Raw genomic sequence first — 26,666 nt, 5'->3', positions numbered from 1 at the left:
GCCGCTAATTTATTAGCTTCTCATTTTTTTTTTGCTGTTTCAAAAAACAAACTTTATAATCAAACCCACTAAAATTTCACTAAAACATTGCTGTTCTTACTAGTGGAATCTCTAAGACGAAGACAATTATTAACTGATATTTTAATTATGGACATATCTGGTGAACTAATTAAGTAACCAGTCTACTTGCATAAACTTTATTAAAAAAGAAAAGAGATTCACACAGGGAAATCTACTATTAGGAACGAAATATGTGCTCTAGCTATTTAGAATAAGAACATACCATTAGGGATATCTTTGAGAGGGGTTCCTTTTCCCTGCAATATCCAAAAGAAAATCATAAACAGATCTAACAAATGAACACTATAGAGACCAAACACAAGAAACAATTGGCAAACCTTTTCAATATGGAATTCCTTTGAAAATAGATCGAAGAAACTAAAAAAGGGAAGGTTAAGAGTGACAGCGAAGATATTTCTTGATAGAGCGGCGGAGACAGACGGGAATGACGAAGCAGCGAGAGAAGCCAGAGAGAGATGAAGTACAGCGCCTTTAGAAAGAGAAAGGGTTTCATGTTTTTGACAAAATTAGGGTTAATTTCATTATACAGTGAGATAAAAAATTTGGTTAAATTATTTTTTTTTGGTTTAGTTATTGGTTAAATTCTTTTATTCGGTTTAGAAGTCTACTAAATTTAAACCCTAAATCAAATATTTTATTCTTATTAATTGAGATTATAAATTAAAACTTATGAATGTGAAATAATAATTTATAAACATTATAAATAACTATATCTAATTTATGATTGCAATTTTGAAACCAAAATTATTTTTTATTATTTTTAAAATTAAATTTTATGATTTAATTATATAGTAGACTTCATAGGCTTTGTTAGAAGTCTAAAAGCTTAAGTAGACTTCGTCAGGGTTTAAATCATAATTAGGACATCCGTTTTTTGTTTGGTCATACAGGATTATATTGTCTTTTCACTACCCATTTAGGTTATTTTTGTCAAATGTTGTATCAGGAGTCTATTTTTGTATTCAAAATCAAATTTTAGGTCATTTTTAGCGAAAACCCCTATAAATAATAATTAAAGTTATATTTATTTTGTTATACAATTGCATAAATGCTAGATATTAGTTTTATAATTAATTTTAATAGTATTTTTTATATAAATGAAATTACATATTAAATATATTAAATTGGATTAATATGCTCTATCTAACCAGTCTAACATCAGACTAAGATACTTTGTTTTTGATATAAAAAAAAATTAAATTATAATATGTATGAAAAATTTTAGATTTTCTTATTATCAAATAGATTATGTGATTATTTTTTAACAAAATTAAAATCACAGAAAGATGAGATCAAGAATATTTAGTAACATAAGTAATATTATATGTATTATTTTTTTTTATAAATATTTTGATAAGAAATAGAAAGAGAGAATAAGGAAATTGGCCAAAGGACTTTGTTGCTTGATTATATATCTCTCTTTCAAAACGGTCTAATATACATCAGATTTATGAAAACCATCATCTGCTCTGGTTTCTTAGTTGTGTTTGATCACCATTGTAAGGAGTTAGAAAATCTCTGAAATTTCTGTGTCAATCTCCGAAAGTAAAATGGTGGTTCGACTACATCCATATAGAGAGAACATCATTAAGAAAAAGAGGTACCTATTGATGTCACCAAACAAATTCTATTACATTGAATTTGAAACTGGTTTCAAACTATCTACTTCATATCATACATTATATATGCATCTTATGATGATGATATCATTAGCTTGAGACTGAAGGAACGTGCTTGATGATGCATATTTGCTATTAATAACTAATCATATTTTATGCCGTATTGCACACGCAAACTTTTATACAATCTATTTCAAATGGGGTCATTAAGTTTATGTTTTAACATTTGAAAAAAAATTAAAGTGAAAATAAATATTTTATAAAATTAATATTATTTTAATTTTAAGAACTTCTAAATAGTGTTCACTAATAGAGAAGAAAATATTAAAAATTCTTAACTATTCTTAAACCAAAAAAATATACTAAAAAGCTCCTAAGAACCCTAACATGGATCTCACTAATGGAGACGGTCTTACTACTTACCATGTCCATTTTAAAATTTTAATTATCATTTTGTGTTTTAAAAAAAAAAAATAATTTTATCCCTTTCTTTCACTATACGACAATGTTTTACCCTCTTCTTTTTTTTTGAAACTTCTACTGCTTAGTTTTTTTATGCCAATAAATAATGAATTCATGTACACACAAAGACCCAATTTGTACTTATGGTTTAGAGCTCCGACGATGAATCACCCCGGTTTCGCCATCCAAACCAACCATAGGAACCGGTTAATTCGGTTCCGACGAGATGCTCACCACCAGATCTCAGCCATTCGATTCTTGGTTTAACCCATTTTACCCTCCCAAGCTGAAGTCAAACGCGACTTCATACGTCTTGCTCCTAAGGTTAAAAAATTATCCCTTTTCTGTGTCGTATTTTTTGTTTGTTTTTTTTTTTTTAGAGAAGAAACTTCCAAACTTTATTATATTTTTGTCAAACTTAGTCAAGAAAACAACATAACTGATCACATTAAAAAATAGTTATTGCAGTATCATCCAGATGTGCACAAGGGACAGGAGAAGGATTTCAAGGAGATCAAATCCACTTACAAGTTTAATTTTTGTTACGTTCTTTTTCTGATTTCTTGATTTTTTTGGTTTTTCTAAAAAATTAAATCTTATTAAGTGGATAAACAAAGTTCAGTTAGATAAAAAATCCTTGTTTTTGAATCCATTTTTGTGAATATTATTTATCTCTTTAAAAGTTTCCAGCCTCCTTCAGTAGAATACCAAACCTCACAATGGATAAATCACAAGTTCTTCTTTTTATTCAAATCACATTTCTGTTAGAATAAATGCGGAATAAGAGAGATTAATGAGAAGAAGAATAAAGAACAAAGAGAATAAACATGAAGAGAAAAGAGTGTCCAGAAATGTATGTATTCTCATTAGCGGTAAAATGCTCTTTATAGAGCTACAAGAGGGAAACTAGGTTTAGCTAGAGTACAGACAAATAAAAGTGGTTAGACACACATATAAAACACGTGATTCAAGTCTGTAGACGCAATGCTGGATCCAAGAAGGACAGTGACAGCTCCAACGGTCGGCTGCTCCTTAGTCACGGGTCCAAAACTCACTGTGGGGACCATTGTATGGACAGAAGCTTATTCCTCCAACTTTTCCGAGACAATCTCTCTGGGGCCTTGGACAACTAGACATGGGCTTCACACTTAGACAAGTCTGGACTCCTCAATGCCTAGAACACCCTGATTAATACTCCCCCTCAAGCTTAGTCGTAGAACATGTGAAGACTAAGCTTGAAGACCCATGTACTTCACCTCATTAAAAACCTCAACAAAGAAAACTTCATGGGACAAAACTTTGTTGAGGGAAAAAGAGTATGAAGGGCATGGATCAGGGATCAAGGATGAGTAAGGTCCACAAGCCTAAGTTTGCTGAATAGATTGTTGCAAACCTTGAGACTTGCGGCCTTGGTGAAGATATCTGCCAGCTGACCTCACTTCTTGTGTAACACGACAGAACCGTTCCTTCCTCAATCTTCTCACGCACCTTGTGACAATCTATCTCAATGGACTTAGTCCTCTCATGAAAAACCGAGTTGGTGGCTATATGAATAGCTGCCTGATTGTCACAATGCATAGTAATAGGACCTTCTTGTTCAATGCCGAGATCCTTCAAAAGAGCCTTAAGCCATGTAAGTTCACTGGTAAGCTTTCTCATGGCTCTATATTCGGCTTCTGCAGTTGAAAATGAGACCACTTTTTGCTTCTTAATCTTCCAGGTTACTAAATTTCCTCCAATAAAGGTGCAATATCCTGTTGTAGACTTTCTATCCACTCTATCTCCAGCCCAATCTGAGTCACAGTGTCCCAGGATTTCAGTGCTGATGTTCTTTCCCATCCAGATACCTTGACCCGGGGTGCCTTTGAGATACCTCAGTATTCTTTCTACCATGCTCCAATGATACACTGTTGGTGCTTGCATGTGTTGGCTGACTTGATTCACCGCAGTTTACCCACTATCCTTCAATATCGAGATACATCTTTGAAAATCTCATCTGTCTTCTCCCCCTTTCGATTGACCTTGTAGCCTTCTTCAAGCGGTGTCTTAGCAGGTTTAGCTCCAAGTTTTCCAGTCTCACTTAGAAGATCGACAGTGTACTTCCTTTGAGACAAGAAAAGGCCCTCTGGAGACCTCCAAACTTCAATGCCAAGGAAGTATTTCAACTTGCCAAGGTCTTTAATGTTGAATTTGGCATTAAGAAAGGCTTTTGTAGTCATCGCCTGAGATGATAAGATCGTCGACATAAACAAGCACCACAACAATGCCCTGATGGCCCTTAAGCGTAAACAAGGTGTGGTCTGAGTGAGACTTTTTAAAGCCATGTTCCATAAGAGTTGAGCTGAGCTTGTGATACCAAGTTCTTGGTGATTGCTTTAAGCCATAGATGGCTTTCCAAAATCTTAGAACTTTCCCAGGCTCAATTGTGTCTTCAAGACCAGGTGGTGGAGTCATGTACACTTCCTCTTGAATCTCCCCCTGAAGGAAAGCGTTTTGACATCCATTTGCCACAAGTCCCACGATAAATTGGTGGCCAATGAGAGCACCACTCTCACGGTGTGGAGCTTGACAACTGGAGCAAAAGTATCAGTGTAGTCTTCCCCATAAGTTTGAGTGAAACCTCTGGCAACTAAGCAAGCTTTATACCTCTCAATGTCTCCATTGCTCTTGTACTTGATTGTGAATATCCACCTGGAGCTCACGGCTTTCTTCCCTGGTGGTAACTCAGATATATCCCAAGTGTGGTTTCTTTCCATAGCCCCATTCTCATCCCCAATGGCATTAACCCACTCTTTCTTATCTTTGGCCTTGTCATAGCTTCTAGGAACATAGTGTTGATCCACTTTGCCAAGAAACGCTTGATGATCGGCTGGCAAAAGGGCAAGAGAACACATGACCTGAATAGGATGAGCAACAGCTTGACTGTTGTAGTAGACTCTTGTATTTACCCAATTAGAAGGATCTTTTCTGATGCGAGAGCTTCTTCTTAGCGGTTGAGTCGCTTCTTCAATGACCGATCCTTCTTCGGCTAAAGTAACTGGCTCCTCTTATTCATCATTCAAGTTTTGATGTTGATCTTGAATCGGGTCCTCCTCTTCAGCGTTTGTCGTGTCTTGTTGAGTAGTTTGTGACTCTGAGCTTGCCTCTTCTTGAACAGGATTAGGAGCTTGAACTGAAACAGGTCTTTTTGTGTCTTGATTCCCGTGATGATCAAGAAGAAATCTCAAGCTGGTGGCAAGATCCGAAGGATAACTAGACAGATCCTTTAAACTCTCCCAATATTTCTTGTCATAGTACCTTGGCCCTCGATGAACTTGACCTTCCTGGACACATAAGTGCGGCTGTTGACCGGATCATAGCATTTATAGCCCTTTTGAATTGTTGAATAGCCAAGGAACATGCATCTAACACTCTTAGCCTACAGCTTATTCCTTTGCTCACCTGGTACAAAAACACAACACACAGACCCAAACACATGTAAGTGATCAAGGGAGGGTTTGGTTTTGTTAAGTACCTCAAATGGTGATAAGTCTTGTAAGACTTTTGTTGGGATCCGATTGATGAGATAGCGAGCCGCAAGCACAGCACTTCCCCCAAAATCTTTTTGTTACATTTGTATGGAACATCATCGACCTGGCCACCTTCATTAGATGCCGGTTCTTCCTCTCAGCTACTCCATTATGTTGAGGAGTGTAAGGACAGCTAGTTTGATGAAGAATGCCATGCTTTGATAAGTTCTCTTTGAATCTTTGACTTGTGTATTCCCTACCACTATCTGATCTAAACACTTTGATCTTGGCATTAAATTGGTTAGTGACATAGTTTTGAAAATTAGTGAAAGCTTCAAATATACGGTCCTTTGATGGCATTAATGTGATCTAAAGTGTATTTCGATTTTTCATCTATAAATGTCACAAAATACTTGTTACTATCTCTAGACATGGAAGGTGAGGTCCAAACATCAGAGTGCACAAGATCAAAGCATTTTTCATAAAGAGTAGATGATTTAGGGAACACGGTTCTACAATGTTTACCGAGAATACAAGATTCACAACTAGTGTGATCAAATGAAACATCAGGCAACATTAATTCAAGAGCACGAGCATGTGGGTGTCCTAATCTAGCGTGCCAAATGGAACTTAAACTAGCTGAATAACAAGACTTAAACGAGAAATTATCAGATTTGCTTGGTGTAGTATCCTCAAGAACATAAAGCTCATCTCTGGTTCCACCTTTTCCAAGCAACTTTCCATTATCAATATCCTGAAAACAAACATCATTAGGACCAAAAATTGCATAACAGTTAAGGTCTTTAGTGGCTCTTTTAACAGATAACAGATTGGAAGTAAACTTAGGCACAAAGAAGGCATCACTATCTTTGTTAAACAGTTTTAGTTTACCGGTTCCTTCTATGGGAATTCCATCACCATTAGCAATATTTATTGTCCCTATAGCCGATTCTATGTTGTTTAGAAGCTTAGGATTACTAATCATATGATGAGAAGCACCTGAATCTACAACAAGAGAGTTACTAGGCTTATGAGATAAGAAATTGATACCAGAGTGCTTTGAGGCAAAAGCTTTGATGAGAGCCTCTAGATCACTCTTCCTCACATACGCGGCTGATGCAGTCATAGCCACCTCTCCTCCTGATGCAGATGTACTGGCATCCTCACGAGCAAGGTTGGACCTCTGATCTTTGAACTTATTCGGCTTGAGATGTGGGTGGAGGATCCAGCACTTGTCTTTGATGTGGCCCTTCTTTTTGCAATGGTCACACACCCAAGGCTTCTTCTCATCGGCTTTGTACACACCTTTGTTAGCTGAGATGAGATCTTGCTTTCTAAAGAGACCCATGGACCTTTGTTCCTTTTGAATCCGTGAACACACCTCTTCAAGGCTTGGGAGCTTGTATTCCCTCAATATGTATTTGATGAGATCATTAACGATCGGATTTAATGTAAGAAAGAGAGCAAACACCTTGTCTTGTTCACGCCTTTCATTTAGCGCCTTGGGATCCACAGTGCTCGGCCTCAGCATCTCCAGCTCAGCCCAAAGCGATCTAAACTTCCCAAAGTGCATTTTGAACTCCATGTCTTCTTGGCTCAAGTTGTTTATCGCCTTCTTGACCTCAAAGACTCGGCTCAGATTCAAGTCATTTCCAAAGACATTCTTGAGGGTCTCCCAAAGAGATTTGGCGGTCTCACAGTAAGAGTAAGCCTCAAGAATGCTCGGCTCAAGGGAGTTTTAGATTACACCAAGAACGGTTTGATCTTCTTGGAACCACTTAGACTCAGCGGCTTTGGCATCTGCATCCTTCTCTTCCTCTTTGGCGTCGTCTTCTGCTGGAGTTTTGTCTTCCAAGACATGATTCCAGAGCCCTCATCCACACAAAGCGATTCTTGTGGTTCTTGACCACAGCAAGTAGTTTCCTCCTTTGGGGATGACAAGAACAACAACAGGCTTTGAGTTCTCAGTCACAGCATCAGTCGAACTCATTTTGTTTAAAAACAAGAACAGAAGTCAAGAAGAATATAGAGACAAACTGTGAGATGAAGAAGAGATAATAGATGAAAGAGTTTGATGATTTAGAGAGTAGAATTTGTTTAAGAATAGAGAATAAAGAATCAAAACTCAGGAAATCGAAACCAGAAGCTCTGATACCATGTTAGAATAAATGCAGAATAAGAGAGATTAATGAGAAGAAGAATAAAGAACAAAGAGAATAAACATGAAGAGAAAATAGTTTCCAGAAATGTATGTATTCTCATTAACGGTAAAATGCTCTTTATAGAGCTACAAGAGGGAAACTAGGTTTAGCTAGAGTACAGACAAATAAAAGTGGTTAGACACACATATAAAACACGTGAGTCAAGTCTGTAGACGCAATGCTGGATCCAAGAAGGATAGTGACAGCTCTAACGATCGGCTGCTCCTTAGTCATGGGTCCGGGACCATTGTACGGACAGAAGCTTATTCCTCCATCTTTGCCGAGATAATCTCTCTTGGCCCTTGGACAACTAGATATGGGCTTCACACTTAGACAAGTCTGGACTCCTCAAGGCCTAGAAGACCCTGATTAATAATTTCAAGGTTTGATGCAAAAGTTTGAGAAAGAAGAAGAAGAAGCGATTACAGATATGGATGAAATCGAAGAGTGGGAAGAGTGGATACCAAAATGAAACCTAGTTCAAACTGTGTAATTCACGCAAATAATTATTTGAGAGCCGCTTCTCATTATCGAAACTCCAAAACTCAAAGAGAGTTCTCAAACAAGGAAGAATCGTAAGTCCTTTATTAATAAATCTCAAAACTGAATGTCAAAGAAGCAAAACATTCGTTTAAATAGTAGAAGCTAAACCTAGTTGCGATAATTAAAAAATAAAAAATTAACATAAAACCCCAAAGCCAATAAAAGGAAATAAGACGATTTAATCATATCAAGGTGTTTAAAGGTGTGTAACATAGGTCTCGACGTGTGTGACACAGTCGGCAAAGTATTGATAGATGCAGCTGCATCAGATTCGAAGGAGGGGTTCTATCAGCGGTTCAGACTTTTTTTTTTAGAGTCATTTGTTACAATTAATAGAAGTAGAAGAGTCAGAGAGATGGAAAGTACAGTTTTTAGCCGCTTACGCCTTGAATTTATTCTGCTATAACCGGTACCGTTTTCAGACGGTAATTTTTAGAACCACTAGTCTAGATATAATGGCATGTAAACTGATTCAGATCCCATATGGATTATGAATAGTCTTGTGAAGAAGTCTGAACATTTTCGTTTGAAGAAGTCTGAAGCAATCTCATATCCCATATCCCATATTAATTAAACAATGAAAGCTCACTTGTTTGGCTGTATTGGATTTGTGAAATCTTTATTCCTAAACTAATTAATCTCAAGTTCAATGTTAGATTACTTCTCATGTGCACACCACACGGCATCACCTGATGTAAAGAACAATGTTTAAATAATTAAAAAAAATTGCACGTTTTTTTGTCTAATGTCTTGAAATATAATTGTTTATAACTCAAAGATTCTTTAACTTTTCTACTTGGCTAAAGTCTAGGACTAGGCATTCTAATATTTAGTTGTGTTCACTTTGGTTTTCAACTTCTCGATAGTTCAGATATAGAAGTTTAGAAACTGGAACAGCAAAAAATGGTTTGGTTCCAGTTTAGGTAACTTTTGGTTTGGGTCAGTATGGATAACGAATTAAAGAACTGCTTTGAATCTAAAATAGTAAAATATATTTAGGTTTAATTCGGATCTGATTCATGTCAGATTTTTCTATCCAACTTACGTGAAACCATTTGAACTACCTAGAATTAAAAAAAAAATAATAACTTATTTAATCTAATTTTACCTGAAAACTTAAAAAACAAAAAAAAATAGATTTCGAGTTGTAACTTTAAATATTTTTGTGATTTCAACTATAAATATATTTAATTTTTTGCATATATAATTGTATTTTGGGTATTGGTTTAGTTCGGGAATCTAAAATATTTTTTTAAAAATTATTTAGATATTTATTATTATTTAATTCAATTTGTTTTCAGCTTTGTTTATTTGGTTCTTCGGATTTCGAGTAATTTTGTTGAGATAAATTTTAAATTAAAATTCGATTTAAATGTAATTTTAAAATATTTAATAGTAAAATAACATTGACTATTTTCAGGGTAAAACTAGGTGGGAAGCCCGCGACTCGCGTGGGCGGAGAGTTTTCTTTAAATTAAATATGTACTAAATTAGTTTTTATCTTTTAGAACATAGACATTTCATATACAATATACTAAATTAGATCTGGGATCCAGAGAAGCTTTACTCAAGTTACTATATTTTCTATAACATGCAATGTAAATATGTATTATCTATTAGTGACTCATTGGATTATTAGTTCGAAGACCTTTTTTAAAAAAAAAACATTACTGACGCTTTACACTTGAATAATCGGCTGCGTTTCTACTATTTTTTTATAACATGCAATGCAATATAAGAGGGTTGTACTTACAGAAGGAAATTCGATTGTTTAAAATAACTGAACAAACCAATTAAAAATCTAAAAAAAAACATCACTAAATGTCATAACACTTAACGTGTGCTTAGATATATCTTTTGAAAAATATCTTTGTAAACCACATTCATTGTCTTCTGTTGTGGGTTTCCTTTCTTATCAGTTATCAAAATACGTAGTCCTTTCCTCGATGTTACCCTAGACACAGCAACATAAAACTGACCATGAGAGAAGACTGGTTTAGGTAAAAATAAACCAACCTTTTGCAAAGTTTGACATTGGCTTTTATTTACCGTCATAGCAAATGCGATTGCAATAGGAAATTGCTTACGACGCATTCTGAAAGGGAACCTTGCTTCTGGTGGGGAAACAAACATCCTAGGAATCAAAACTGTTTTGCCAATTCTATCACTACTTAAATGGCTAGCCTCAATCACATGTTTAGCCAATCTGGTCACCAATAACCTCGTTCAATTGCACAAACCGCCTCTAGGATCAATATTTCTAAGTAGCATGATAGGAGCACCAATCTTCAACTTAAGACAATGATTTGGCAACCCAGATATTCTAATACTGTTAAGATATTCCTGAGTATAAACCATATCATCATTCTTACTTGTGTATGAAGTATCAATACTGTCTGAGCTTAAATACTCTTGTGCATCACCTGTATAAAAAGAGCGATTTAATTTACAGCAATATAGTCAGCAAAATTCGAATTCAAATGTTGTATTAACAGTTACCTGTGAGCTTCGACAACATAAACTCATTTATTACATCGACGTCTTGGTTCCGGGGACTCAATATAGCTCTCTCTTGAAAAAAATTTGCATCTCTTGTGGTTTTATACGATGTGCCATAAATTTCAGAGACAATTTTTTCTAGTGGATTTCCTTCACCGGTAATCAATAAATATGATGGAATATCAATTTCAACTTCTCCTGTATTTGGCTCATTTATCTTCCCATTACCGATATCCAATATCCATTTAGCGAAATCTGCCATCTCTTGGTTTTCAACACCTCCCGACCCACAAAGAAGCCTCATGTTTGTTGTTAGTTCCATCACCTTGCATTCTAACCATAAAGGAGATGAATTCAGACTTGCCATCACTGTTTCTATCTTACTGCCACCTGGTATGACAGGTAAAATTTGTCTGAAATCCCCACCTAGAACAACGACTTTACCACCAAAAATTTTATCACACCTAAGTATATGTCGCATTGTTCGGTCCAGCGTTTCGAAACAATGTCTACTCATCATTGGAGCTTCGTTCCATATTATAAGGCTAGCTCGTTCAAGTAATTCTGCCTGATGTGATCCTGCACTTATCGAACAGTATGTAGATTCGTTCACCGCCATTGGTATCCCAAACCTAGAATGAGCAGTTCGACCCCCTTGTAATAGCAATGCAACTATTCCACTCGATGCTACATTTAGAACTATCTGACCTCTAGATCGAATTGCTGCCCCTAAGACATTCCACAAAAACGTCTTACCTGTGCCCCCATAACCATAAACAAAAAACATACCACCTGCATTAGCATTCACAGCATCCATTACGGAATCGTAAATATGTTTCTGTTCATCTGTTATTGTTGATAGCAACCTCTCATGCTCTTTGGCCAGCTTATCACAGTCATAATTCAACTCATCAAGTATTAGGTGATTTGTATCTGTGTACTCTTCAATATCGTCTGGTTGTGGCATTGACTTCTTAAAATTAGCCAGCGAATTTCCATTTTTGCGCAAGTACTTCTCTATTTCCAATAATCCAAGATTCTTCCTCTGTGCTTCGCTCATTTCAAAACCTGTGTGTTTATTTTTTTTTTAAAAAAAAGACTTCGTTAGCATATAATGTTTCCGTGCATGTGGTGGTTACGTATGTTGAAATTACCCAAACTACAGCTACTTTAATATGGAAAAAGTCATCTTACTCTTAGATTATATGTTAACGACCACATTCGTAATAAGAGATATAATAATCTCATAAGTGATTGATGCAAATTGACATAATAATATGAACATTAGTAACATCTAAAACCTAAATGTTAAAGAATTTATTTTTAAAAGCAATTAAAAGGTGAGAGTTATGCTTAAAGCTATTAGCATATAATGTTTTCGTGGTGGTGACGTAAGTTAAATTTTCCCAAAGTACTTGTACTTATATATGCAAAAAGTCATTATACTCAAAGATTAGATGTAAACCACCACATACGTAACAAGAGAATATAATAATCTCAGAAATAGTTGGCCCAAAATATCGATTGCTTAATCATTTGTCCTATCCAAAATTAAGTTATTTCAAGGATTAATGAAGGATTGAAGGGTATATAAAACTGGACAATCCATGAATCTATTTAATTAAAAAACTCTGTAATCTCTTATAAGCAAAGTACTAAGAACACCCTAATGGAAGACGACACTGACACCTTTTGTAAATATTGATATATATTTTTGAAAGGAAAGGAATATTGAAATAGTCAAACCTTTTGCCTCACGAAAGCGATACATGACATTGTATGAACGCATAAGATCAGAGAAGTGGCGACCCATGTTTTTCTTCGAAGTTGGTATAGTCTGCACGATACAACAGTTTACGTCTGATATAGTAAACGAATATCTTGATGGAATATTTGAAGCGTCGCCATTGACGTAGAGAGAGAGAACCATGTTGTATAGCTAAATCTTAGGCGCATTACAATCTAGAATAAGTCATGATTTTATATACTAAATTGCATTAGGGTTTTTAATTGAAACGATTATGCAAGATTTTCCCTTTTATGTTACTTGGGTTGTTTTTTTTTAAAGCGTCGTTATCTATATAATAACCCCTAACAATAAAATATATAGAATAGATTCTGTACGTTGTTATCTCTATAGTAACATATATGTTAATTCTTTTTATTATGTTTTGATTGATTTGATTATATATATCATATATTTTACTTTTTGGCTTTATTTATTTATTAAGGTAAATCAATATAAGTAAATTTAGCTAATTTATATATTTTTCCTCGTCTAACATGAAATCAAATCAGATATAAACACTTATATGAATGATAAGGTTTTTGATATTATATTCTATTTTATCATTAATAAATTAATATCGAATTCTCTTTTCAAAACACGAGAATATGTAATTACTAATTACTACTGTTTTTACTTTTTTTTGGGTGTTGAACACATGTATATATATATATATATCGATAACAATATTTATATTGTTGGAAAATATTACATATTATACGTAATATAGATACTAACATTTTAGATTGTTTACAATATCATCGAGGAAGTAACATGCAAGTAGATACTAACATAAGGAGCATCTAACATAATAACATACCAAATGGTTTATATAAAATGTAGAATGACTTAAGTCATGAAATAAATGTCAACTTGAAAGTAAAACGTGCATTTAGAAATCAGAACAAAAGAAGAATAACCTAAAAAGAACACATGTGAAACACCTAAAACGAAAGTTGCAAATATAACACTAAATAAGATAGAATTTAAGCATCTCCGGAAGGATTCAGTAGATGATAAATGCTGTTCCAAACATGCCCAGGATTCACCAATAATTCATTGTGGCTCAGAACAGCAAACATGAAACGCAAATGATGAGACGAAGACCACTTACTGGCTTCTAAGAACGCAGCAATATACTCATCATCATCTTCAGAAATCAATCCTATAGCATAGCATGCACTTTTGAAGGTAGGATGAAGATGATTGTTGACGGTCCTAATATCCGAATAACTAAACGCTCCTTTTCTCACAAGCAACAGAAGTCGCAGATAGTAGAGCTCACCAGATGTATGTGAACAATATTCTAATACACCGATACCCGTATGACAGAGACGGGGTTTCCACTTCCTTTGCTTAGGATCCCAAACCCACTTTGACGGAAATTCTGGATACGTCAATGTCCTTGCCTCGGGGTAAAGCTGATTGCATTCCATCCAAGCTTCTAATTTGGTTTTCTTCTTCGAGTCAGGCATGTCAGAGAAGGAAACTCCCGATGAAGGGAGATGCACAGGCAAATAATTGATACCTAAAAAGGTCAACACAAATTATCGGGCGACATTAAAATTCGGTTTTTTGTTTTAGGTTTGGATATAATAATTAGGAAGACGTTACCTCTGTTAGCCATTTTCGTAGAATGAAGAGAACCCAATTTTATATGGGATATATATAGTGTAGGTAGGTATAGTGAGGGTTTAGGTTTTTGTTTATTTAATTGGAACACTTTAGAATGCGGCTATGCCCCTTTTTTGGGTTTTATAAAGATAATACAAACTAATTCAGCTAAAATCGTAAATATAGATTTGATTTAAACTTGTATTATACCATTAGGATTTGATTCTATCTGCAAAGCAATCGCCTAATAAGGATTGTTTTTCTTTTCCTTTTTTCTTCTGAAAACTTAATACAGGCTAATAATGCGGCTAAATTTTTGGTTGATATTATACCATTAAGATTTTGATACTATCTGCAAAGGATTTCCTATTAAGGTTACGCTTTTAATAATGCGCCTAAATTAGTGGTTGATATTATCGGTTGTGTGGTGGACATTAGGAGAACATATTTTACGTACGCTTTTTTTTGCACATAACTGAATAAGAAAGAAGAAAAGCACCAGCTATTAAGAAAAGAAGTCTGGTTTTGTTTTTATGTTTTGCCGATGCGATGATTTAGTATTGAATACATATCTTTTTAAAATGAATCCTTTTATTAGACCAAAACCATTGTTAGAAGAAGAGACATAGAAAAACCAGAAATAATTAAAAAGCAGAAAACAAAGAAGAGTCAATGACATTTATGGTCTAAGGGAATGTTTAAGAAAAAATTAAATGGTTTCGGGTCTCCATTTTCCTTTGCTGAGGATCCCAAACCCAATTTAAAGGAATTTCACGATAAGTCAATGTCCTTTCCTCGGGACTTTGCTGATTGCATTCCAACCACGCTTCAAATTTGCTTTTCTTCAAAAAAGGGAATTGCACAGCCCTCCATGTTGATTCACTTGCTGATATATGCCTATGTTTAAGTGATAAGTGTTAGCAAATATGTTGTAAATCTAAATCATATATAATATAATGAAAGAGAGTATAATTTTTAACATACCTTGAATTTGATTTGGGTCTGTCATCGTCATCTGAAAACACATTCAAGAATGATATTATAATATGGTAAACACACATTCAAGAATGATTTAGGTTGTGTGTTATATTGTTTCTCGTGTTTTGTTTTCTCCAATTACCCACTATGACTACACAAAAATTGGATTAAACCCACACGATCACAACCAAATAAAGAAAAACATAGAAATCACAACCAAATAAAGAAAAACATAGAAATAAATAATTTTACCTGTCAACGCCATTGTAGAACTCAACCACCAGCGACTCACAACTAAAGGAAGTAAGACCTTTTAAAAAAGCAAGAAGCAATAAGGGAAGTAAGACCTTTTAAAAAAAGCAATAAGCAATGAGAAACAAAAGGAAGCGCAAAAAGGAAGAAGAAGAGTGAAACCTAATCGTTAATACTCAGGAAAAAAGTAGGAGATTATTGTCAATATATATGGTATAGGCTAATGTAAAACCTAAGTGAATTTATAATTTTTTTTAACGTCAATTTATAATTTTTTTTATAATACAATTGATATTTTAATATATATGATTTTAGATTTTAGATTTAATATATATGATTTTAGATTTTAGATTTAATATATATGATTTTTTATTTTAAATTAAAGAAGGGGTAAAGTGTAATTAGTCACCTTAAGATTGAATGAGAGAGCTTTAAACAAAATTTTTCCATTGCATTTACTATATATGATATGGCTCAGTCAATTCAAACTTGAAGGTTTGTTTGGAGAATAAAAACGTTTATGTAATTTTTGGCCATATTTTGATACTTGGAGGTTGAGGATTTAAATGACCTTTTTCCAGCAAGTAGGCCTACATATTTAACCATATTTGCGTGTTTTCAATATTTTTCTTATTTTTAATTATTTAGGCTATTTCACATGTCATATATGTTTCTGCTACTTGTGGTATATCCTTGGCCTCAGATCAATGCCAGAAGAAACAAACTTTCATAAATTCGCTCTCTAATTTTTCCAGAGAGAACAAAAAAAACAAAAATGATAAGAAAGCAGACACGATGTGAGCCAGTCATCTCCTTCTCTTCCGTTTATTCTCTGCTACACATAACAACAATCTTTGTCTTCCTCATTCACCTGTAAGTTCAACGCAGAAACTCAATTCTGAACTAGAAATTTCTTGGTCTATTTTGAATCACTCACTCTGTATCTGTAATTCTTATTTTCTAAGGAAAGATTGAATTTTGTTTGCCAGTTTTAGGGTTTTTGTTTTTCTGGGTATGTCTTCGAGTTTGAGATTCTTTGTCTGAATTCTTCTATGTTTCAGTAGAAACACAAAAGGAACAGATCAATGGCCGAAGAGAATTTAGGCGGAGAAAGAAAAATCGGATCAGTGAAAGCCGCCATTAACATGTACGGACAAAAAGCTACTCGAAGCGTCTTTCCTCAGCTTGATTTGCCGGTCGTTAAGGTGAGACCAAAGAACAAATCTTTAGATAAAAGTTGTGTAATTTCTTTTATAGTTTGTGTCAAGAATGCTGTTAGTTTGCTAAAGTTTTGATTTTTGAGATTATAATTAGTATACAGTGAACTTCTTGGCGATGATTTTTGTGTTCTCTGTTTTTTATTTTTTTCGTTTAAAAGTCTTCTTCTCCTTCGGTTGCTGAGGACTTGCATAAGTCAGGGAGAGAGCTTGGAATGTACAGAGAGAGCAGAAGAGCTTCTGAGTCTGCAAAGGCAAAAGCAGAAGCTGAACTCTTCAAGGCCAAGAAGACGGTGCAGGAGCTCACTTTACTGATACAGGAGTCAAATCGCAGATTAAAGTCCCAGAAAATCGATGTTGAAGCTGTGAAGAAGTTAAAGATCGATGGGAATGATCAGTACGCTCAAATCATGAGAGAATTAGAGGATGTGAAGCAAGAGCTGAGTAAGCTGAAGCTTGATGTAGCATATGTTTCGAGAGAGAAAGCTGCTGCGGAGAAGGAAGTGATAGAGTTAGGGATTAGAACGGAAGAGAATCTGAAGTTGTTAGAGAGTCTAAAGTTAGAGGTCGATGTAGCGAACGAAGAACATGTTTTAGTTGAATTAGCGAAGATCGAGGCCTTGAAGGAACGTAAAGAGGTCGAAGAGGAGAGAGAGAAGGAAAGGAAGGAAGTGTTTGATTCATTGGAGGAAAGGAGAAAGAGAATAAGAGAAATGGTGAGAGAGATTGAGAAATCAAAGGAGACTGAGAATGTGTTATCTGAGACTTTATCAGATATAGAGATGTTAGAAACTCAGTTAAAGCTTGTTAAGGACATGGAGAGGAAAGTTCAGAGGAATGACAGTATGTCGAGATCGAAAAATCGTTTTTTCGAAAGAGGAAAAGATAATTTGTCGGTTTTGAAAGAAGTTACTGAAGCAACAGAAGCGAAGAAAGAGGAGCTAGGTTGTATTAACGCAGAGATCTTTTGTCTCGTTAATATAATGGATGCGTTGAGGCAAGAACTTGAAGAAACCAAACAAGAAACAGAGCGGTTTAATAAGATGATACAAAAGGATGATGTGGTGATTGAGAAACTCAACGCGAAGCTGCTTATGGCGAAAGGTAGATTAGAAGCAGTATCTGCAGCTGAAGAAAGAATCAGCTCACTCGCTGACAATTTAACTTGTTCGTTCGAGAAACTAAAGAACGATAAAGAAGCTGCAAAGAAAGAGGAGCTTAACCTTAAAGAAGAAGCAAGAGTCATCAAGAGTGAGATAGAGAAAACAGAAATGGGATTTAGCGGGAAGGAGAAAGAGTTGCTTTCCAAGTTAGATGAGCTTGAGAAAGTGAAGCAATCAGAGGCTTTAGCCCTCGAGAAGCTTGAATCAATGGTTGAGAAAACAATGGAAACACGAGAAATGAATTCGCTGCGATGTTCAACCATCACAATCTCAAGATTTGAGTATGAGTATTTGAGTGGACAAGCTTGTCACGCTGAAGAAACCGCAGAGAAGAAAGTGGAAGCGGCATTGGCGTGGGTGGAAGCACTCAAGGCAAGCACTAAGGAGATTTTGATAAAGACGGAAACTTTGAAGAGAGAGAGTGGGAAAACAATAGTGGAAGAAGAGAGGGAATCGTTTAGGATGCAGAGGTCGCTATCGATAAAAAGACTGGTCCAGAACGAGATTCAGAAGTTCAAGGAGAGTTCAGAAGACAACAAAAGCTTGATTTCTCCTAAACCGGTAAGAAAATCGATGAGGCTGAGCGGGAAATTCACTCCGGTTCATGGAGGTAAGGCGAGAAGATACTCATCGGGAAACAGAGGGACTCCCAATTACTTTGTAATCAAGAAGAAGAAGAAAGTTCCGAACTTGGTCAAATTTTTTAGCCGGAAAAGAGATAAGAGCTCTTTAGAACAATGAGAAGTTAGTTATCTTGTTGTAGTGACGACTGAGTTTTTTGCTTGCGTTTTAAGTTTCAGTGTTTCACATTGTTGTAATTTGTGATTGGTTTATTTGTTTTACGTCTTGATGTATTTATGTATACTTAAGTGTATATTAATCATGATAAAAAAAAAAATCCGGTTTTGTTTATTTGTATGTCAATTTTAATTAGAGCTTTTAACTCAACAGAATATGCATTTAGTCAGAATCAAATGTTGTTAGACTAAACCTAATAAAGTAGAAAATTATGTATTACTCATAGTAGAAATGTTGGGGTCATGACTTGTGAGATTCACTTCAAGTGTGTTTTTCATGTATCGGAGTGTTAGCTTCGGCGTTTTCAGTTTCTTTAGATTTACTCGTGGAAACGGTTTTTGATCTAGCGTAGCTTTAGTGCTTATAATTTATTTGTCTTTTTCCATCGATCCTCAATTTTCTTATGCTGGGTCTAAGTTATTTGTGTAATTCTAGTTTCTTTTGTCTCTTTTTTTCATAGGGTTTTTGTCTCTAGAAAATTAAGTTTTCCACAGGTTCTCTTTCTGGAAGTAATTATTTTCTGTAATTAGCTTGATTGTTTCAAATAAAAAAAAAAATCTAAATGTAAATGTAAAAGCTAACACTTGACGTAGGGAAAAAAAAAATTCAATACATGAAAAACACAATTGAAGTGGATCTAACAAATCATGACCACAACATTTTCTACTATGTGTAATACGTATTTTCTAACTTTATTGGGTTTAATTTGACAATATTTGATTCTGGCTAAATACATGTTACTCAGTATAGTTAAAAGCTTTAAATACGATTGAAATACAAATAAACAACCGGATGGCAAAGTTGAAATGTTGTGTCACTATTGCATCTAACTCCTCTTCTTCCATCAGCTTCTCTAATTCCATTCCTCGAAAGTTCTTCCAAATTCTGCATCGCTGCTTTTTCTTTCTCACCCATTCCATTGGTGGCTTGTGCTGCAAGGAACATGTACCCAATCTTTCACCTTTACCTCTGTTTCTTCTACCTTTTCCTGAGTACTTTTTTTTGTTTTTCAGTTCAATGATCACATTTCTTCAGATCTCGAAAAGGCGAATTCGTTTTCAAAACTTTGTAAGTACGTGCCTCGAGTTCCTTGTAGAAGGCAATTGCATCTGCTTAAGGACCGGACTGGTGATTCCACAAGATCTGTAAGATATGTGTTGAGTGACATCTTGAACTCAGTCCTAACCCTAGTGACTTCCATGTTTGGTATCGATAGATTGTCAATGACGGTCAGGCCTTCTCGTCTCCATCCAAGGAAAACAGAGCTATAATCAGATATATGGTTTACTTTTTTTTTTCTTTTTTTTCGTCGCAGATATACGGTTTACTAAATAGGTCGAATCAAGATAATAACGAAATTTGACATCAATGTCGATGTGATGATCAAGATGAGCATGATCGGAATCAGAATTAATGCTTCATTACAATCCCCAATCTCTTACCCTTGAGGCCACTAGCTTTCAAAATCTGCTTGTAAACCCCTTCCGGTATGAACTTGAATTCAGCCTTCGTGGCAATGTCCAATGGATGATAGCCCACATTAGCATCAAAGAGATCAAGAGGAAATGCATACAAAAGAGAGTGAGAGAAAGGTGGTCAACGCTAAGTAGCCAATTAGCTATTTCTCAAAGATTCATTTTTGAACAAGACTTATTTACCTCCGAGAAAAGCTTGGTAGACATGTACCAGAGAGAACCAAGCATAAATTAAACCGGAACATTTCTGGTCTGAGAAACAACCCATTGTCTCAGTAGACCACCGAGATTTTTGCAGAAAGCCATTTCCACATAACTTTTGGAAACCACAAATCACGAACCCTAAACCATCAAAGACTATAAATTAAATCATCATCAATCTTAAACAAATTCCACAACGAAGAGCAACAAAATAAGTGAACATCAAAAAAAAAAAAAAAGAAGAAGTGAACATCTAGCCTATTATGATATGTGTTACCCGATCTTATGAGAAATTATTTAAGCGTTAATTTTTGAAAAACCTTCGTAAAGGAAATGTAAAACTTCCACAAGAATCGTACAAAGCATTTTTAGACGTGATATAAGAATAATTTCAAATATTTAAATGTAAACTTTCTTTCTTATACATATATATATATATATATTAGAATTGTTAAAAAGGAAAAAAAATCAGTGATCACAACTAGAAAATGTAAAACTCGTAAAATATCCCAAATGATTTTTGTACATATAAACTTAACTTTCTAATAAAAAAAAAGAATTGTAAATTTCGACAAAATACTTATAGAGTAACAGAAGAAAAAAAAATGAAAACTTCTTAAAAGTTTGTCAGCATATTAAGAATCTTTAATGTAATAGAAAAATGCAGTAAGGAAAAATGCTTTTTTAAACAAACAAAAAAAGGGAAAATTGTTTTGATCAAAAAACTATATATATGAACATAGCGATGAGCTTTTTTTATTTTTCAATCTTACTTTCATCTTTCACATTTAAAAAAAAAAAAATTCATAGTGTTTACAAGTTAGAAACTATGGCTCAAGATCAAGAACTCAACCTAGAATTAGATTTAACTCCATATGATCCACGGGTCATAAAGAAGACGTTAAGTGACACTGATGTTTCCCAACAAGGTAAGCTTAATTTACCGAGACAGGATTTTGAAAATTTTATAATTCCAGAGATGGCAGGTGATATAATCCAGAATTTGGGAAACGGTGTTAAAGTGAAAGTTCTTATTTACGAAGAAGAATACATTGTAACCTTAAAAAGGAAGTCCAATAGAAGTTATATGCTTAGCGCAGGATGGCCTGCACTCGTCAAAACTAATGGTTTCCAAACAAACGATCTAATTGGACTTTGTTGGGTTAGTAGCTCTAGCAGATTCTATTTACAGCGTATTATTTAGCTAATTTATTTTTTTTTATTTTTTTCAAGTATCTTAGAGATTTTTTAATATTTATTTAGTTAAGTAGTTTTAATTTAACCATGACGTTTGTTTTTTAATTAGTTTTATGAGTTTTTGGGTCATGAAGTCTCACGATGTTGGTTTTATTAGTCTATTGAAAAAATAATAAAATAATATTTTAAGGTTACTTGTATGTTCTGCTCAAGCGAGCTCGTTTCCTTCTCCGCCTCAAAACATGAGGCTTCTTTGCTGCAGCTTCTTTGTCGATAATATAAATAGTGTTACGAATAACTTTTTTTGTTATTCTGTCTCTCTAAACAAGTACGTGATGGTAAAAACAAAAAGTATGAAGTTGGTAAAACGCATTTAAATGCACCTATTTTTCTCTGGTGGACAATTGACTTTAGGACCAGGAAGCAAAGTGTCAACACACTTCCCCACCACTAAACAACTAGAAACTAGAAAGCTGTTCCTCATTACATTACGTGCCCCTACTGTTCCAATCATCGCCTCAATCGCCGCTAATTCCATCCATTTCAATACAATTCTCTGAAATTCTATTTTATATCTTTTTCTTTGATGCACGACTAATATGTAACTTTCTTCAACAAGAAAACAAAAATCTTTAAATTTTAGAATTGAAAATAAGTTACAACTGTTGACTTGGAAAAACTAGGCCAGTCCAGGAACTAGCAACACTATTGATTAAAGCTTGCCACTTCTTCATATTTTAGATGTTTAGAAGCCAAACTTTACTCAAATCAGAATTGTTTCTCTTTGGAGATGGCTCAATTATTTCCAATCCTCTTCTTCGTTCTTACCCATTTCTTTGCCATATCTACTTCTCTAAACGATCAAGGTCTTGCTCTTCTCTCCTTTAAGCAATCCTTTCAAAACCAGAAAGATTCTGTTTTTACCAATTGGAACTCCTCAGATTCAAACCCGTGTTTTTGGCAAGGTATTACATGTAATGATGATCTGAGAGTTGTCTCGATCCGTCTCCCAAACAAACGCCTTTCGGGTTCGCTTAATCCCTCCATTGGAACCCTCTTGTCCCTTCGTCATATTAACCTCAGAGACAATGAACTTCAAGGGAAGTTGCCTGTGGAACTCTTTGGACCAAAAGGGCTTCAAAGCTTGGTACTTTCTCGGAATTCGTTTTCCGGGTTAGTTCCAAAAGAGATAGGGACATTGAAGAGCCTAATGGCTTTGGATCTTTCGGAGAATTCTCTCAACGGTTCGATCCCTTTTTCGCTAACTCGATGCAAGAAGCTGAAAACACTCGTTCTTAGCAACAATGGTTTCTCTGGTGATCTTCCAACCGGGTTTGGTTCGAACTTGGTTCATCTTCGGACGATGAATCTTTCTTTAAACCGCTTGACTGGATCGATCCCCGAAGATATAGGAAGTCTGAGAGATTTAAAAGGTACTCTTGATCTTTCTCATAACTTCTTCTCAGGTATGATTCCAACAAGTCTTGGAGATCTCCCAGAGCTTCTTTATGTCGATCTTTCTTACAACAATCTAAGCGGCCCGATACCAAAATCCAACGTTTTGTTGAATGCTGGTCCAAATGCTTTCCAAGGGAATCCTTTCCTTTGTGGATTACCCATTAAGGTTTCTTGCACCACAAGAAACACACGTATAGTTCCTTCTCAACTATATTCAAGAAAAACCAAACACCGTTCTAGTTTTTGCATCATCCTTATAGCCACTGGAGGCACAGTCGTTGGAATCTTTTTTCTTGCTTTATTATTCATCTACTATCTCCGACGTGCACACAAAGATCAAAACAACCAAGCATGTCATTTAGAGAAGAAGACAAAGCAGGAGTTTCTCTGTTTCAAGACAGGTAACTCGGACCCCGAAACGCAAGATGGGAACAAAACTCAACAGGTTTTCATGCCAATGGATCCGGAAATCCAATTTAACCTCGACCAGCTTCTAAAAGCCTCAGCTTTTCTTCTAGGGAAGAGCAGGATCGGGCTTGTCTACAAAGTTGTTCTTGAGAACGGGTTAATGTTAGCCGTTAGAAGATTGGAAGATAAAGGTTGGTTAAGACTCAAAGAGTTTCTTGCTGATGTCGAAGCAATGGCGAAAATCAAGCACCAAAATGTCTTGAATCTCCAAGCTTGTTGCTGGTCTCCAGAAGAGAAGCTCCTAATCTATGATTATATACCAAATGGTGACCTTGGTTCAGCAATTCAAGGTAAATTAACGAATGTTACGAATTAAGACCATATTCATAAAGTTAGGAACTTTATTCAAGTTTGTTTCATACATTGATGAGCGTTTTCACTTTATAACAGGTAGAGCTGGTAGCTTGTCCTGCAAGCAACTATCTTGGCCAGTCCGGTTAAGAATATTGAGAGGAATCTCAAAAGGGTTGACTTATATTCACGAGTTTAGTCCCAAAAGATACGTCCATGGACATATAAACTCCAGCAACATACTTCTCGGACCGAATCTTGAACCGAAGATTTCGGGTTTTGGTCTGGGACGTATCGTCGACATGTCTTCTTCAGAGATCAGACCAGATCAAATCTCTCCTATGGAGACAGCAAGCTCACCAATCGTCTCAAGAGAATCATATTACCAAGCTCCTGAAGCTTCCAAGATGACTAAACCGTCTCAGAAATGGGACGTGTATTCATTCGGTTTAGTGGTACTCGAATTGGTAACCGGAAAATCCCCGGTTATGCAGACGAAAAGTTCAGAGACGGATTTGGTTATGTGGGTTGAATCGGCTAGCGAGAAAAATAAACCGGTTTGGTATGTTCTAGACCCGGTTTTAGCTCGAGACAGAGATATGGAAGAAAGTATGGTTCAAGTGATCAAAATCGGTTTAGCTTGTGTACAGAAGAGCCCAGATAAAAGACCAATAATGAGAAATGTTTTCGAGAGCTTCGAGAAGCTCGTATCTTCGATTTAAAATAAGTAAATTATACATTTATGTAATATACTACATTTACGTTTATCTTTCATGATTTGTTGAGTTTTGTAAGAACGTTCAAGCAATTAAAGAACTAATAAAGACAAAAAGGAAGAGTATTTTGATTGAAAATGAATAATTAACACAAAATGTCTCAATAATCCATTAAAAATCCAATTACCCGACCGGGATTATTAACCGGAGCTTTTCCCATAGGTCAATTTATCACCAATGTCGTCGAAATTGAATCCGCCGCCAACTCCAAACCCGTACCCGAACCCGAACCCGATACCGCAACCCATTCCGATGCCAAACACCACATTAGAATGGTTAATCCCTTCAGAAGCGACTAACCCGAGCCCGCCGGTGAAGCCGAAGCCGATTCCAGCTCCGCAACCTAAACCGCCGCCGATTCCGGGACCTCCGGTTTGGTCCTTGATTTTCTCGATGTGCCCACGGAGGAATCTGATAACCGGAAACTCGGATTTCCCGGTTTTGATTTCTGGTTTCCGCGTCCAGAGGTTATCTGATCTCATGGTTTTATGATTGTGAATTTATATGAGTGAGAAAACCAGATAAGATTGAGAATAATTATAGATCTACGTAGTACGTATAATACACCTGTGGGAGTGTGGATAGTTATTTACGGATGTATTGGGCTTAAAACTAGCTTAAGTGGCCCATTTAAGTTTGCTCAGTCCATTCATTAGATGAAAAAAAATGAGAGACCATGAGATCAAATTCTTTGATCAGTTCAATGGATTTTACGGTCAAGACTCAAGACGCAAGAGATAAACTATAACTTAGTATATTACACCTTCTTTGTACGTGATGAATAGTTTGTATTTTTCTAGTGTTTAAAAATCTACTCTTAATAATGCTAAATTTAATAATATCATTTCCAATTTTGTAATTGGCTATTGCCTATTGATTCAAATCCATGTGTAGTTGGTAGTCTATTAGTTTCTAGAAAAAAAAAATTTATACAAGTGAGGAAAACCTAGTTAAACGTTTTCAACTGTTTTCTTTTCATAAACTTCTGAACTGACTTTACCAAAAACACTTGTGAACCGGTACTTTGAATTTAAAGGGAACAAAACTCCTTCAAAATTTATAATTAACAGATGCAATAACGACATCGAGAAAGAAACTTTATAGTGATAATTAGTTAATATAAGAAACGGCTAAATAATATTGAAGAGCTTTATCAAAAAATAAATAATAATAATAATATTGAAGAGAAAAGGGTACGAAAGTAAATTCGACAAGGTTGTTGGGTTAGAAGGAAGGAAACATCTTCAAGTTAGTTAGCAACAACGAAAGATTTTGATTGAAGTATATACACATAGGAAGAAGAGGGACCATATAAGTTAGTTAAAGCTGTGCTCTTGAAGCAAACTATTCCTTACCTTACTACGGTCGTTTTTGCAACGTGAAACTAAACAAAAACATCTAATTTATGATTATTTTTATTCATCAGTTAATTAACTATTCTCTTATTCATCATTGGTTCAACCAAACATTAAAAATGAATTTCCGATTATTAATCCTTTTCTCTGTTTTTTCCTACAAAATATTTCATATTTCTTTATTATTTGAACTACAAATCACTTTAGTGACAAGGAAAACTTCATCAAAGTGAAGTTTTTTTTATATTTCACCCGTTTCATAAGTTGTTTTAGAGATTTGGTTTTTTTTTCAAATTTATTTTTGAAACTTATATTTTATTTTTAATTTCACAATATTAAAAAAAAATATATATATATATATAATGTTGGGGTCGGATTCCATTTCTTCGAGCTTAACTCTCGAAAATCGACTAAGTATCAGAAATAGGCTTCACCAAGCCTTATTTTAAGCGAACCGAGCCCAACAAAGGATTCTGTCCAGGCTATGGCTCGGTTCGGCCGAGCTACATCAAGCGGAAGTTGGGCCGAGCTGTGTCGAGAGAGGAATTGGGCCGAGCTGCGCCAAGAGAGGAATTGGGCCGAGTCGCACTAAGAGGAGGATTGGACCGAGTCCAGGCCCAATAAAATCGCGTGGGCCGAGCCAATGAACTGAGAAGATGCGAAGCCCATCAAAGCAAGTGAGATATCCTCGGCTAGGTAAAAGTCTAAGGCAGCGATCACGTA

The 26,666-nt window shown here is 35.2% G+C and overlaps 6 protein-coding genes across 11 annotated transcripts; 3 read left to right on the top strand and 3 right to left on the bottom strand.

Moving 5' to 3' along the window:
• The first annotated feature begins 2,276 nt into the window (after positions 1-2,276).
• Positions 2,277-8,344, top strand: LOC112085319. Its single transcript, XM_024154525.1, is given in 5 exon segments — positions 2,277-2,376; positions 2,379-2,434; positions 2,436-2,486; positions 2,631-2,703; positions 8,256-8,344. Coding segments are annotated over 5 exon segments (369 nt in total).
• LOC112083538 lies at positions 3,012-7,869 on the bottom strand. Its single transcript, XM_024151698.1, has 2 exons — positions 6,722-7,869; positions 3,012-6,425 (listed from the first exon to the last, which is right to left on the bottom strand). Exons 1-2 carry the CDS (start codon positions 7,254-7,256, stop codon positions 6,418-6,420), a joined length of 543 nt encoding a protein of 180 aa, XP_024007466.1. The 5' UTR covers positions 7,257-7,869; the 3' UTR covers positions 3,012-6,417.
• A 2,297-nt stretch (positions 8,345-10,641) lies between the features above and the next one.
• LOC112085317 (ATP-dependent DNA helicase pif1-like) lies at positions 10,642-11,974 on the bottom strand. The gene is made up of 2 exons (XM_024154523.1): positions 11,143-11,974; positions 10,642-10,838 (listed from the first exon to the last, which is right to left on the bottom strand). The coding sequence occupies exons 1-2, from the start codon at positions 11,972-11,974 to the stop codon at positions 10,642-10,644; spliced, it is 1,029 nt and encodes a 342-aa protein (XP_024010291.1).
• A 4,263-nt stretch (positions 11,975-16,237) lies between these two features.
• LOC18008805 (protein PLASTID MOVEMENT IMPAIRED 2) lies at positions 16,238-18,825 on the top strand. 6 transcript variants are annotated; one of them, XM_024151106.1, is made up of 3 exons: positions 16,238-16,417; positions 16,606-16,749; positions 16,959-18,825. In XM_024151106.1, the coding sequence occupies exons 2-3, from the start codon at positions 16,630-16,632 to the stop codon at positions 18,663-18,665; spliced, it is 1,827 nt and encodes a 608-aa protein (XP_024006874.1). In that variant the 5' UTR covers positions 16,238-16,417; positions 16,606-16,629; the 3' UTR covers positions 18,666-18,825. The 6 variants fall into 6 exon arrangements, with proteins under 6 accessions (XP_024006874.1, XP_006391439.1, XP_024006876.1 ...); XM_006391377.2 differs by having other exon boundaries at positions 16,923-18,825; XM_024151108.1 differs by having other exon boundaries at positions 16,248-16,417; positions 16,609-16,749.
• A 3,560-nt stretch (positions 18,826-22,385) lies between these two features.
• Positions 22,386-24,625, top strand: LOC18008783 (probable inactive leucine-rich repeat receptor-like protein kinase At1g66830). The gene is made up of 2 exons (XM_006391375.2): positions 22,386-23,811; positions 23,912-24,625. The coding sequence occupies exons 1-2, from the start codon at positions 22,386-22,388 to the stop codon at positions 24,532-24,534; spliced, it is 2,049 nt and encodes a 682-aa protein (XP_006391437.1). The 3' UTR covers positions 24,535-24,625.
• A 9-nt stretch (positions 24,626-24,634) lies between these two features.
• On the bottom strand, positions 24,635-25,132 carry LOC18008767 (keratin, type II cytoskeletal 68 kDa, component IB). Its single transcript, XM_006391374.2, has one exon. It carries the CDS (start codon positions 25,068-25,070, stop codon positions 24,729-24,731), a length of 342 nt encoding a protein of 113 aa, XP_006391436.1. The 5' UTR covers positions 25,071-25,132; the 3' UTR covers positions 24,635-24,728.
• Between the last annotated feature and the right edge of the window lie 1,534 nt (positions 25,133-26,666).

Source organism: Eutrema salsugineum, unplaced genomic scaffold (genome assembly GCF_000478725.1).
Source record: "Eutrema salsugineum unplaced genomic scaffold, Eutsalg1_0 scaffold_9, whole genome shotgun sequence".
Lineage (NCBI taxonomy): Eukaryota > Viridiplantae > Streptophyta > Magnoliopsida > Brassicales > Brassicaceae > Eutrema > Eutrema salsugineum.
This window is presented reverse-complemented; position numbering and strand designations above follow the sequence as displayed.

Coding starts and splice junctions, on each gene's coding strand:
- LOC112083538 (XM_024151698.1), bottom strand. CDS start 7,256: ATGGAGTTCAAAATGCACTTTGGGAAGTTTAGATCGCTTTGGGCTGAG.
- LOC18008805 (XM_006391377.2), top strand. CDS start 16,630: ATGGCCGAAGAGAATTTAGGCGGAGAAAGAAAAATCGGATCAGTGAAA. Junction 16,750..16,922: donor TTGATTTGCCGGTCGTTAAG/GTGAGACCAAAG, acceptor TTCGTTTAAAAG/TCTTCTTCTCCTTCGGTTGC.
- LOC112085317 (XM_024154523.1), bottom strand. CDS start 11,974: ATGAGCGAAGCACAGAGGAAGAATCTTGGATTATTGGAAATAGAGAAG. Junction 10,839..11,142: donor TAAATGGATATTGGATATCG/GTAATGGGAAGA, acceptor CTTTTTATACAG/GTGATGCACAAGAGTATTTA.
- LOC18008767 (XM_006391374.2), bottom strand. CDS start 25,070: ATGAGATCAGATAACCTCTGGACGCGGAAACCAGAAATCAAAACCGGG.
- LOC18008783 (XM_006391375.2), top strand. CDS start 22,386: ATGGCTCAATTATTTCCAATCCTCTTCTTCGTTCTTACCCATTTCTTT. Junction 23,812..23,911: donor CCTTGGTTCAGCAATTCAAG/GTAAATTAACGA, acceptor ACTTTATAACAG/GTAGAGCTGGTAGCTTGTCC.